This window comes from Myotis lucifugus, unplaced genomic scaffold (genome assembly GCF_000147115.1).
Source record: "Myotis lucifugus unplaced genomic scaffold, Myoluc2.0 scaffold_552, whole genome shotgun sequence".
Taxonomy (NCBI): domain Eukaryota; kingdom Metazoa; phylum Chordata; class Mammalia; order Chiroptera; family Vespertilionidae; genus Myotis; species Myotis lucifugus.
The window spans coordinates 513,402-527,362 of record NW_005871600.1 but is presented as its reverse complement, the minus strand read 5'-3'; the positions used below and the strand labels follow the sequence as shown (position 1 = coordinate 527,362).

The following is a 13,961-nucleotide window of genomic DNA, read 5'->3' as shown; positions in this document are numbered from 1 at the left end:
AACATCGGTGAGAGAGAAACATCGGTCAGCTGCCTCCTGCACACTCCCCACTGGGGATGTGCCTGCAACCAAGGTACATGCCCTTGACCGGAATCGAACCTGGGACCCTTGAGTCCGCAGGCCGACGCTCTATTCACTGAGCCAAACTGGTCAGGGCGCAGGGAACCTTCTTAATGGCAATGCCTTTTATTCTATTATAACCTTAAGTGAATTCTTTCCAATCGTGTACTCAGCAGAAACCACCCAACTTTAGCCCGTTACATGTAATCTGAGCACAATAAGCAGCTATGAAACCATGAAACCCTCTGCTCCTTCCGGAATGCTCATTGTCCTGAACTGGACACTCACCTAAAGCAATCCTCAAAACACCTCGTCATGTAGTCCCAGAGAAAGTCTGTGCTGAGGGAAGTGATCAGCAAATTCACCGTTTTAACAATCTCAGAGGCATTTCTGTTTTCTTTTATTGTGCTGTAAAGGGAGAGGGATACTTGTAAATATATCTATGACAACACCATGTCTGGAAAACAAATTCACTTTAGCATTCACAACTTATTTCTAGAGACCGACAAACGTGGTTTAAGATAAAAATGCTACTCATTGTTCTTCTATAGGAAAGAGCATGTACAATGCCACCCTAAACACTCACTATGTCGGCACATTCTCTTAGAGATAAGCTTAAGAGCTTTCGTAAAAAAAAAAGGGGGATGTAGAAAACCAGTTTTAGTCCCACTGTAGGCAATTAGATACTCTACTGTTGAAATAACATGGCACAATCACACAGGGGGGACATCTGGCTGACACTTAAATGTGCATCTTCTGACTCAGAAAGTGACTCTAGGGATTTACCCCACACAAAGATTTGCACACGGGATACACGGCAAGGTCATTAAAAATACTGAAAAGCGCCTCAGTGGTTGATCATTGGCCTAGGAACCAGGAGATCACGGTTCAATATCTTCGAGTACTGTTATATTCTACAATGGGCATGTACTGTTTTCATATTCAGAAAAACAAAGCAAACGCTAAGAATTCTTGGTACAATGACAATTAAAAAACCAGAAAAATCTTCCAATCGATTTAAATTTTCAATATACCCAGTGCCAATTCAGGCAGAAGGAAATTATATCAAGAGTAAAGTAACAAGAGGTTGAATTATCTTAAAAAGAACAAAAACAGAAGAAAAAGAAGAAGAAAAACAGAACATAGGGCTGATAGATAACTAGACACTTCAGGTCAACATGTCTGCTGTCTCCCAAATCCTCCCCTCCCCCCGCCCTCAGGGTCCTGGAGCACGTGGCCTGGGAAGCCCGTACCTTGACCCCCAAAACTCCTCATCTCCTGAAGACTCACGTCCCCGGCTCCCCTTCATGGCCTCCCCTTATCAGCCTCCCCCCTGTAAGTCACTGCTGGGTCACCTAGATCCGCCTGCCTCCATTGACCGCTCTTCATACTTGACCAATAAATACGGTCTGTGCTTCCCAGGCTCGGGCAGGGACAAGATGAAACCCCCTTTAGACTCCTCCCGAATTCAGGTCAGTCACTTCACGTGGACCGACTCATCGTTACGATGACCTAGGCTGCGTCTCCTGTCCCAGATGTGCACAATGTATGGTAAACACAGAAGTGAAATCATGGCATGTGGGAGGGAGGAGGAGGGTGAAGTGGGCCCAGCCCAGACCTGGTCAGCAGACTCCCGCTCTGCGTGTAGCTAAGCTGGAGCTCGGAGCCCAGCGCGTCTCTGCAGTAGGAATAAAAGGCCCGGATGACTTCGAGAAACAAATCCCCAACCACCTGAGGCCCTGCAATGAAAAGGAAAATGGCCAGAGAAAGGTTAACAACCCATTTGTAAGTCAGTAAATGACACACATGAAACGTATAGAGCAAGCATGTCAAACTCGTGGCATGCGGCTCCGGCCGTGAGTCTGACATGCTTGGTATAGAGTAATTCTACATACAGATGATTTATACCGTCTAAAATGCTCAGAAACTTAAAGTGTAGCAATGACAGCGTTAGCTGGGGATGAGCACCCCTGAAAATGGCCAATACTTTTGTAGAGCTTACTGCCTGCTGGACACTGCTCTAAGCCTTTTACGTCTATTAACTTATTGAATCCTCACAGCAGCCGCATGACCAGGTGCTAAGTTGATGTCCTGATTACAGGTAAGAGGATGGAGGCGGAGTTCAGGTAACATCAAGCCAGATTCTGCTGGGTGGAGCAGGGCGCATGCATAATGTTTTGTTTTGTTTTCCTTGTCCTGAGCTCTCTTGTATTGTTAAAATTTTTTACTGAATTTATTTGGTGACATTGGTTAAGTATGCGCAATGTTTTATTTTTTTTATTGATTTCAGAGAGGGAGAGGAAGAGAGAGAAATATCAATTGAGAGAATCATTGATGGGCTGCCTCCTGCATGTGCCCTACTGGGGATCGAGCCCGCAACCCAGTCATGTGCCCTGACCGAAATAGAACCCTGACCTCCTGGTTCATAGGTCGATGCTCAACCACTGAGCCCTGCTGGCCAGCCCCTTTCTTGAAAATAAAACCGAAGCTCATCTGAAGTCTGACGTTTGATGAAGACGTGTTCTTACAAAGTCGGCGCTGTGAGTGCTCGGCAGGCACCCACGCGGCCACGCAAACAGGAGCTCAAAGGCTCTTCCTAACACAAATGTTCAAACCTCCGTGTGAAGCTTGTAAGTGGTGCCCAGACAGGATACCGGAACCCCGTAACACGAGTAACGTACTTCAAGATTCTGAAATTCCAAAGGTTAACTTCTATTTGAAGGGAGTGCTGACTTCCTCTCGCCGCGTTTAATTCCCGTTTCTAACAGTACCTATTTCCGGCTTGTCCAGCAGGCTGGTGAGGATGCGGAAGGGCCTCAGGTACGCGGCGTGGCGTTCCTCTGCATCCGCGTCTGAGAACTCCTGGTGCAGCAGCTCAGCCAGACCCTGTGTTTTTTAAAGCCACATGTGAGGATACTGTATACCGTGGCGCAGGACATGACTGGCGGTTCTCTGGGACAGAAAGAAAACGGGGTGTGCAGCACCGAGGACACAAATGCTCCCGACCGGGTGCCAGCAACATGCCCGACGCCTACTCTGAGGTCCCGCAGAGAAATATTCTGAAGCGCATGATCAGAAATGGGAGTCGACTTCCCAGAAATGCTCCTTTACCTCAACTAGAAGGTCCTTGGAATATTTTTCAAAAAAATACGAGGACTGGTCTTGGTAAGAACTTGAGGTTTCGGATTCTGGCATGACGGTATTTCCTTTGATGTCTGAACCTGTGAAGAAACAAGTGTCATGAGCTGTGAAGAGATCTGCACACAAAGAGCATCAGCCTGTGCAAAGGTCTCATGCTACGATATTTCTAAAAATAAAATTCCTCCGACAGAACACAAACCAGATCCCCAAGACAAGGCACACGACCGTCCTCCCGACGGTGGAGAGCTAAGGGTCGGACAGACAGAATTACATCTCAATGGGCATCAATTCGGTTTGTCCCACGAATTCAGCCCGATTGTGTTTGCCAGGAGTGATTACCAGGGTCTAATGGAGTAAGTATCATTTTTTAAAACCAGTGTTTATTTGGACACCATCACGTGACATCAAGGCATTCTCATCTGTGTGTCCTTCTGAACCCTGGGCAGGTCTGGGAGGTCCGCAGAGCGAGGAGCAGCGTCCTCGTGGGACAATCAAAGAACCTGAGGCTCCTGGGGCTGCGGCAGGACACAGCGGGACCAGCCTCACTAGAGGGAGGGATGCACTGAACAAAACCATCCTTTTGATAAAAATGCTTAAAGATTCACAGTGAAATCCTTCACAAGCTTCCACGCAATGACTTCTGAGACTTTCACAACCAGGGGGGAGGGAAGGAAGGGTCAGGGGGCTTTCTGACTGTGGTGTGGTCACATCTCCAGTAGGAGATGTGCAGGAGGCAGCTGATCAATGTTTCTCTCTCGTTGATGTTTCTAACTCTCTGTCCCTCTCTCTTCCTCTCTGTAAAAAATCAATAAAATATATTTTTTTTAAAAAAAGATTCACAGTGAAATCTCTCACAAGCTTCCATGCAATGACTTCTGAGACTTTCACAACCAGGGGAGAGGGAAGGAAGGGTCGGGGGCTTTCTGACTGTGGTGTGGTAAGGTCTATGTCAGTGATGGCGAACCTTTTGAGCTCGGCGTGTCAGCATTTTGAAAAGCCCTAACTTAACTCTGGTGCCGTGTTACATATAGAAATTTTTTGATATTTGCAACCATAGTAAAACAAAGACTTATATTTTTTATATTTATTTTATATATTTAAATGCCATTTAACAAAGAAAAATCAACCAAAAAAATGAGTTGACACGCGTGTCATAGGTTCGCCATCACTGGTCTATGTGTTGGGGGTTAATAACTACTCTGTATGATACCATGTTGGTGGATACATGTCATCAGATATTTGTCCAAACCCACCGAATGTTACTACACCAAAAGCAAGCCCTAATACCCATTAGGTGCTACGGACTCTGGGAGATGACACATGCCACCATAGGCTCATCAACGGTGACAGATGTACCTCCCTGGGGGCACACTGATGATGGGGAGGTGGTGCCTGGGTGGGAACAGGGGGTGATGGGAAGCCTCTGTCCCTTCCTCCTAATTTTGCTGGGAGCCTAAAACTGCTCAAGAAAAATGAAGTCTTTAAAATCATGAGAGTCTCAGCCTGTGACTTCCTGGAGCCCGTCCCTGTGAACTGCCGGCAACAGTCAAGGGCTCCTTTCCTACAGCTCACAGGCTGCGAGGCACAGCAGCACCGCCCTGGGTGCGCACGCGCTCCGTTATCCAGGCGTCTCCCGAACATCTCAGGCCACACGCACTCCCATCTGCGCGGAACCGCCTTTCACACGCAGTCCACGTCTGTGGGTTTTCTCATAGCCTCGCCCTATGGAACTTCTCCATAGCAACTGGCCTCTACTTGGATAAGGTTTAGCAGCAGTTTTCGTGGTATTCCAAGCTTTTTAAAGTGGGATTCGGTTCGAATTTTTAAAATCTGTGTTATCTCCCTGTTTTTAAAGTAACAGCTGCCAACCAGGCAGAGTGCGGTGGGGACGGCAGGACCCAGGCGCCCAGGGCCACAGGCACCGGGTTATGTCTCCACACGGGAGGCCTCAGACATGTGCCAGCAGATGGAGTCTCTGCCACCAGTCCGCCCAGGAGGTTTCCCTGTACTTCCGGTTGCTGTGTGCGTCGCAGTACCTAGCAGCCACGCGTACAGCCGTCTGTTTAGAGACATGTCTCTCCGCAGCAGGGTCTGGGCAGCGGCGGCCAGGATGCGCACGACGTCGGGTCTGAGCAGGGGGATGGCTCTCTCCTCGGAATCCTAGCAGGACAGGGAGACGGTCAGGTCAGTGACTGACCTCCTGGCACGCGGCCCTTCCTCACTGGTCTCCAGAGCATCCTCCTAAAAGGCAGGTCTCCAGGAGCCCGGGGACAGCAGCTGCTACGTGATCAGCATCCTCACAAATGTGAACAAGGACCTTTCAGAGGCTGAGAGCCAATGGCGATCACGGAGCAGCTGCTCACCTTCCGAGACCAACACTGAGGTTGACCCTGCCCACCGCCTCCTCGGAAATACCAGGGACCCCTCCCTCATAACACCGACTCACCAGACAGGTGTACAGTGGGAAGAAGAAGAGAACGATTTCCAGAGTATTTCTTTGCACCAGAACATTGGAGTCCAACAGTGATGCGCACAAAGCCTTCACCTACAAACGATACACGACACAGACGTTTCATTCCCAAGACGTTTAATGTCATTTGCAGGCTACTCTTTGGTCACAGAAAGGAAAGTAACTTTCCCGGGAACTCGAAGCTGCCCTGTTAAAGCATGAGGGGCAGAACAACAGGTGTAGACATGGGAAGCCTGGGTTCGAGCTCTAGACGCTGGGGGCTGTGAGGTCGGGAGGCCGGTCAACTGCAGCCCTCGCCTGCTCGTCTCAGAGCCAGAGGGCTTTGGACCACATGGTCAGGTTCTGAGACCTCGAATTCTATGATTCCAGAAAGGAATGTCTTTAGGTTCCAATAGACACTTTTGGCTAAACTCAAACTCCAAAGACATTGTGTCCAATGGACTCCACACCCATTCAGCACCTGTTCTGAGCATCTTTTCTGAGCACAGAAGGTATAGCATGGTTGCAGAGTGGATGATCAGAGTATAAGACAAATGTCAATAAAAAGCTAGGAGAATTCAGCAGAAGAGAGGCAGAGACCTGTATTCTGGAAAAACCAGGAAGCTTTGTGGGAAAGCTCACGGGAAGCTCCCAGGATAGGAAGCATCTCCATGGAGACCCCTGGAGAAGAGGGGCGGGCAGCGAGTGCAGGAGGGGACCCCGGGAGCAAACACAGCATCCCATCCAGTTTCCAAGCTGGGCTGGGCGGTGGCTCTGGGAGTGGGGGAGGGGGGGCGGAAGGGGAGAGTGAGGCATTTGGTGGGTTGGGAGCAGACTGTTAAGAACACTCTAGAGTTTAGACTTTGGGCAACAGAAGCCAGATATTTTTCACACAGTGTAGACATGAGCAAAGCTATGCAAACCTCTTAGTAATGGAAAGGGAGGGGAAGGGTAGGGAATGGGAAGGAGAAACACCAGTTAGAAGTTATGCTGTGGTCCGGAAGCAAGACTGCGGAAGTTGGAGCAGGACCGTGAACATGGAGAGAGACAGACAGAAGCGGTACCAATGGGCAGGAGAGAAGGGGACGTATTTATGAGGCTCTCCACAGTGCAGGGCGTCACCAGTCTCTTCACTGAACCCTCAGAGGGCCCGTGAGGAAGACCTATTATCCCCAGGCTGCAAAGAGGAAGGGGCTCAGGGTAAGTAATTCACATCAAGGTGCTGCCTTTCTCACAGCTGAATTCCATTTCCAACGTTTTCAGTTCCAAGCGTGGGGGCACCACTAGGTGGCGCTAGACAGCAGGCCATTAAACACTCAGGTGCGTTTGGGAAAAGAGGCCAAGCCCTGGAAGTTCCTGTGTTTTAAGGTCACGAGAAGGCATGTCCCAGCCAGGGAAGAGAGCTGTCCTCGAAGGGGAGGGGATGGGCACCAGAGGAACCCCGACAGTCTAGGTTAGAGAGCAGCCAGAGATGTGGCTGGGGTGGGACCCAGGCGGCGGCCAGAGGAGGAGCCTCCCGTGCGGGCAGTGGGCAGTGGGACACAGGAAGAGGAGCGAGCAGGGTTTTATAAAGCAGCAGAGTCTGTGCAAGGCTCTCAGGAACTTCACCACTAACAATCTGCTGAAGAGCAGGGCCTCCTGCAGGGCCCCTCGCCTGTGAACAACACGCGTCCGAATATACACACTGCAATGCATGTGTTAAAAACAAGCACCGCCATCCTGGGGTTCTTTGCACCTGAGGACACCCCCACCTCGTCTGGCTCAGCTGCTCATCTTCACACACACTCGGACTCCACTGACGTCCCTCTGTGGCCCCAGTGACAGCCCAGGACTGCGTGCCCAGCGGCCGCCACCCCCAGGGAGAAGCCAGCACCCACCGTGAGCTGGTGATCCGTCCCCAGCATGTGCTTCTGCTCCTTGCCCGGCGAGTCCCTGCTGATGTGGCCCACCACAAAGAGCGAGGCGGGCAGGCGGATGGCCGGGCTGGCCAGCACACTCCCCCAGAGGGCAGCATAGAACACCTCTTTGCCGACCACCAGGGACAGTCTCAGGAGCAGAGCGTCTGTTCTGTGGACAAGAGATTACAGAGTTTCAGGGCTCCTTCCCCATGTGCCCATGTCTCACTGTGCTGCGCCAGGAAGAGCCCCGCTCGCTCTCCCTGGCCATGGAAAGCACTATCTGAGCTGTTGCTCTCTCGTCTTTCTGTGTTTGTTCACCTGCCACTGTCACTGAATCTGATAAACACACACACCCTGGGAGCTACAGCTTCCTGGCCTACAGGCAGCATGTGACAGGCCATGTCGCCACAGCACCGAGGTCACCGCAGCACCCAGGTCACCGCAGCACCCAGGTCACCGCAGCACCGAGGTCACCGCAGCACCCAGGTCACTGCAGCACCGAGGTCGCCACAGCACCGAGGTCACTGCAGCACCGAGGTCACCGCAGCACCGAGGTCACCGCAGCACCGAGGTCGCCACAGCACCCAGGTCACCGCAGCACCCAGGTCGCCACAGCACCCAGGTCGCCACAGCACCCAGGTCGCCGCAGCACCCAGGTCGCCGCAGCACCCAGGTCACCGCAGCACCCAGGTCACCGCAGCACCCAGGTCACCGCAGCACCCAGGTCACCGCAGCACCCAGGTCACCACAGCACCCAGGTCACCGCAGCACCGAGGTCACCGCAGCACCCAGGTCACCGCAGCACCCAGGTCACCAGAGCACCAGGGTCAAGGTCACTGCAGCACCCAGGTCACCGCAGCACCAGGGTCAAGGTCACTGCAGCACCCAGGTCACCGCAGCACCAGGGTCAAGGTCACTGCAACACCAGGTCAAGGTCACCGCAGCACTAGGTCACTGCAGCTATGCAGCTACTGCACAGGATCTTAACAAAGGAATCTGGCCAGGAGCAGTGTGCAGGCATCAGGGGTTAGAAAGCCAGCGTGAACACTAAGGCCTAACACTGGCCCAAATCCCCATTCCTCCGGTTCTCTAAGCAGCACAAACCAGCAACAGACACTGTGGGTCACCCACCTGCTTGAGCCCCAGCCTACCTCACCCCTTGCATTTCCGCCAACATGACACCGTGACCCACCACACCCCGCTCATGTCCTTGCACAGTGCTTGCTGGTGGTGTCGGCTCAATTCCGGAGAACTTTGAAGAAACAGCTGCCAAACTCTCTCAAACAGACGGGATACAGTGACAAAAACATCTTGTGCGATCGCCTCAATTACTGTACCCAGACGTCCGGTCAGAGATTCTAGAACCCTCGCCCAGCATCTCCCTCGGAGAACTGGCACTGAACAACTTCTGGGGCTGCAGACACTGGGCGTGGCTTCCTGTCCCAGCCCATCTACTCAGTGACCCATGCAGCTTTAGTCGCTCTGGGTTCAATGTCAAGAAACCACAGTGTAAGGAAAAAATAGTGAACCCCCATTTCTCAACTAAGAGAACACACAGAAACACCCCAACTATTGACACCCTTCTGTCATTCACTCTGACAGATTTTTTTAAATGCAGGCCATTTTGGGAACTGGTGTTCATCTGTCAGATAATGGAAAAAGCATTTGCACACACACAAACATACATGCACCTGGTTAGTCAACATGAATGAGCCAGAACCTCTAGGAAGAGCCTGGGTCTAGGAGTCAAGAGACAGAGTCTGGTAAAGGTCCTCTCGCTGACCCCTCTGTGACCTTGACCTTTCACCTCACCATGGGCCGGCACCAGGCATGGTGGTCAGGCTTTGAAATGGCAGGGAGCCAGACTGCCTCCTAAGGCAGAGGATCCAAGTGACCCCACCCACAGTACACGTGATTCTCCCCCAGAACGGAGAGCTGCACCCGCCCACTCCATGTGACAGCCGGAAACGGTCAGGCTACATTCCTGGTGGGCTGTCAAATCCCACACAGATCCTGGTGACTCAAATCACCCTTGGGCACTAGCACCCGCCCTCACGTCATTGATTACTTGGTTCCCTTGGCTAGCAGACCCTGGATCAATTCCTTGATTCCACCCCTGCACGCCCCACCCTCCCAGGGCAGCCCCAACACCAAGGCAAAGGTGGGGTGACTAGGGACTGGCGTGGAACGAGTGGTGGGTGTGTAATCACATGAAAACTGTTGGAGCCAGAGGTTTCTAGGCCTCCCGGTCGGGCTGCACGTGGGCCCTGAAAGCGATCACATGAGCAGAGGCTGCCTGCTCTATTCATGTGGGAAAGCCTCCCATCAGTTCTCCAGAGAAGCAGGACACCGTGTACACTCCGCAGTCTGAATGGGTGTCTGCTCTCCCCCACCTAAGCAGGGATGGAACCGCCTGCCGTGTCAGCTTCACAAATTTCTCCAAGTGCTACTGAAAGCGTCCAGCCAGCCTGCTAAGCATCACCTTTTCACGCCCTGCCCAGCAAGGAGACCTGGCCTGGCTTTCTTATTGGCAAGCAGCCTAGTGCGGCAGGAAGGACTCGGATCTGCTATTCGTGGGTCAGAACCCCATCACTGTCACTCGGATTGAGAGACCCGGAAACCTTGCCTTCCTCCCCACCCGAAAAGAGGTGTTCCCAGGAGACACGGTACTTGGGTCAGCAGAGACCAGATCAGATATGTGCACGGTTGGCCCCACTTCACACCTGGCCTGCTCCGTGCATCTCTGCACTTTCCCCCAGATTCTCCCACAAGACGCCAAACGGCTTTGCCCCATGACAGCCTGGACGGGCGGAAGCCGCGGTGCGCTGAGACCCACCTGTCGTAGATCTCCGAGCCCTCCTCCAGGCCGGGCAGCAGGCCGATGACGAAGGCCCTGGAGACTGGGCAGGAGCAGCCTCTGCAGTGGCAGGAAGTACTTCTCATACAGGCCCAGCAGCACGGGCCGCACCGACATGGCCGCGTGCGCCAGGAGCGGGAACAGCCCACAGCTTGGGGGAGAAGAGGCGAGAGGGTGAGTGAGACCCACCCAGGAGTTCCAGATGGGCCGCCGGCGTCCAAGCTGGAGATGCAGACCCCTGCCTGTCCTGAGATGTCAGGACGCACTGCCAGCACCGAGGGGGCCACGGGCCAGCACGCACCCACACCCTTAGAGAGACGCCTGGAGGACGGGCTCTGGGAGGTGAGCCCTCGTCTCCTGGTGACCACTGCACACCCCTGAGCTCTGCAGTTTGTCACTCACTGATCTTGTGAAGGGAACACGGTCACCTGGATGATAAGGGCCCTGGGGAAGCCGGCGTACCTGTACAGGAACAAATCCTTGGCCAGCCATTTGGTGCCCACAATTTTAAAGATGATCTCATAGGTTTCCAGGGCCTTCAGGTGCACCCCACTGGGCAGGGCAGGGTGCAGGCACTGAGCCAGTCTCTTGCTGATGAGGAGCCGTCGTGGCAACAGGGAATACTTCAGGTTGCTCTGAAGAGCCTGGAAAACAAGAGAAACGCACGAGGAAGAAGGTGATGATGACCATGGCAGACACCAGCAGGCCCAGGTGGCTGTGAGAGACGAGACAGAACAGGAGAACAGAGCGACTGGACGAGGGCCTGGGTCACCAGCCAGGCTCCAGCACACGATGCCGGGGATGCCCCCAATGCTGGGATGAGGCAGGCTCCGGGCTTGAGAGCCAGGGAAAGCTGGCTCCCTCCAAGTGACTGTCAGGCCACACGCGAGCACCTGTGCACGGTGAGGCGTGTGCTTCCCTGGGGAGGCCCCGTCTACACAGAGCAGGCACACGCATTCCACGTGGGGCGAGGCCACCTCCGTCCCTGGGAAGACTGCTCCCTGGATTCCCCTGGCCCTCTGTCCGGGGAGAGGCGGGGTCTGAACTGCCCCTCACAGCCAGGTGGTGCCGGAAGAGATGGGTGGGGACCTCTCGGCTGGGACACAGGCCCTGCTGGCTCCAGGGCTGTGTGTCCCCAAACAGGACCCGGGCCCTGTCTGTGCTAACGTACCCCTGGTGTGTGCTTACGGGGTGTGAGCGGTCAACGCCGACCATCCGGGCGCCAAGCACCATGGCCGGGTGGGTCCTCGTGACTCAGATACTGCGTGTCTGTCACAATGGCGGACGTACTCACACAAATATTTACCGAAGCCGACAGGGTGAAGTCCACACTCCTTAAACCAGCCACTCGAAGGCCTCCACAGCACACCTCCTGCCGCTTCAGCTTCACACCCTAACAACACAGCCCCTGCGGCCTCAGCTGACCCTCGCTGGCCCTCTGCCCGAAAGGCCTTCCTTCCCACCCCCTGCTGATTTCCTCACACGAAACCAGCTCGGCGCCCCTCGTGGAGGCAGAATGGTCCCCTCCCACATTCAGTTTCTCCTCCACTGGGGTCCACGTGCACGCCTGCCACCGACTTACAATGCTGTTCCAGCAACTGCCTGCCTAATGGTCTGACTTAGGCGGCCGGCCACTCAGAGGGAGCAGGTCTGTCTCCCTCTCTGCTGTCTTCAGCCCTCTGTGCCTAAGCACAGTAGGCTGCCTGGAGGAAGTAGCAGACTCGGGCAATGCCAACTGCACTCTGCCCGTGAGTCAGAGCCGCTGGCCCCGGACCATCTTAGGACACAACAACTTTATAAACAAACAAAAAGATCCCACCTCTAAAATAAATACTGAGGCTTCACAGGAGGTAAAGGGATGAGAAGGAAAAGGGTATTTTTCATCAGAAGCCTATAGTCTAACTAAACTCTCAAGTTCAATAAAACTACATTTTTTAAAAAACTAGTGACCTGGTGCACAGATTCGTGCACACTGAAAGGAAATTAGAAGGTGGCCAGTGGGGCGAGACTGGGCCAGATGGGCTGGACACGCCCTGGAGCCAACTTCCCACAGTCTCTCCCCAGCCGGCTGCACCCGGGATGATGCCGTGGCTCAAAGGGTGTCTGCAGAGTGAGCTGGGGGGGGGGGGGGGTCCTCTGGCAGGTGGGATCCCTTGGCCTGGCCTGCGGGTATCGGGCTGAAACCAGCTCTCAGACATCCCCCAAGGGGTCCCAGAGTGCGAGAGGGCATTCTGCAAAGTTGCTGTCATACAGGGTGTGAAACACAAATCCAAGTGTGCAGTAAACCAGACTCGGGGCCGACAGTGCCCCAGCAGCAATATAACCCACGGCCAAAGGTAGAATTACACGGCCCCGTGAGGAATCGGGTTCCCTTCTCTCTAGTTTTGGGGTGCGTCACCCAAGAACCACCGCTGCCAAGTCACTGCAGCTTGGCAGCTCCTGCGTTGAGTGTCTGCCCCCTGGTGGTCAGTGTGTGTCATAGCTACCGGTTGGACAAACACTTAGCATGTTAGCCTTTTATATACATAGATAGATAAGCTATTGTGGCTGAGTTGGTTGATCATCATCCTGTGCAATGAAAGGTTGCCAGTTCAATTCCTGGTTAGAGAATATGCCAGTTTCAGGCTCAATCCCAGATAGGGGGCTTGCAGGATTTATGTTCCATTCTCACATCGATGTTTCTCTCTCTCTCTCTCCCTTTCCTCTCTAAAAATCAATAACAAATCCTTAAAAAATAGATAAACTAGAGATTTACCTTGAAACATTATTTTTCAGAGTCTAATATCTTAAAACAAAGGTAAAGCCAACAGAATATTTACATGTGCTTATATCCAAAGAATCCCCAAAAACAAACAATGGAGGGAGGAGGTGATAGAAACGCATGCTGTTGGCTTTGCCTCCCTCATGCTCCCCTTCCGGGGCCGGGGATAGAGCCTGCAAACTGGGCACGTGCCCTGATGGCGAATCGAACGCCTAACCTCTCGGTTCATGGGATGACTCCCAACCAACTGAGCCACACCAGCTGGGGTCCAAATCTGACCTTTGCTCCGTGAGTTCTAAGGTCACCTGAGGTGCAAAGGAGACACCCAAGTGTCTGTTTGCCTCGGGCTGTGCCCACCGCTAGGTCTCATTTCTCTGCCCTCCTGAGCCTAGACGAAGCAGCTAGACTCACGCTGGCCAGTGAGGTGAGCGGGGTCACTCGTGGCACTTGTGGCACAGGCTTTAGAAGTCATATTGAATGAAAAATTTTCGCATCGTAGGACCGGAGTCAGAATCTCCAGGTGGAAATGCTCTCCGCGCAGGAGACTCGGAGTGCTCCCGGCCCTGGACTCCCCAGGCTGCACTCCTGCTCCCAGTGACAGCACACGGAGGAAACAGGGTTGCGGCCCCCCTGAAAACACGTTCTGTGTGAGCAGCACTAAGCAGCATCCCCAAAACATGCTTGATACAGAATACACCCAACTCTGGGTGTCATTAAGGAAAGGTGCTTTCTCCTGATAACCCTGTGCAGCTTGGGGCGAGGGCCAGTGAGGGAGAACCAGCTGCTCCAAGTGAA

The 13,961-nt window shown here is 53.4% G+C and overlaps 1 protein-coding gene across 1 annotated transcript in view; it reads right to left on the bottom strand.

The window, feature by feature from the left end:
* LOC102426351 (protein dopey-2-like) overlaps positions 1-13,961 on the bottom strand; it is a gene marked incomplete at its 3' end in the record, with an annotated part of 38,491 nt that overhangs the window by 13,682 nt on the left and 10,848 nt on the right. The window contains 10 exon segments of the mRNA XM_023745500.1: positions 349-468; positions 1,679-1,799; positions 2,832-2,946; positions 3,172-3,281; positions 5,238-5,361; positions 5,648-5,746; positions 7,528-7,717; positions 10,385-10,440; positions 10,442-10,556; positions 10,868-11,049. Of these exon segments, the coding sequence (XP_023601268.1) occupies positions 349-468; positions 1,679-1,799; positions 2,832-2,946; positions 3,172-3,281; positions 5,238-5,361; positions 5,648-5,746; positions 7,528-7,717; positions 10,385-10,440; positions 10,442-10,556; positions 10,868-11,049 (1,232 nt within the window).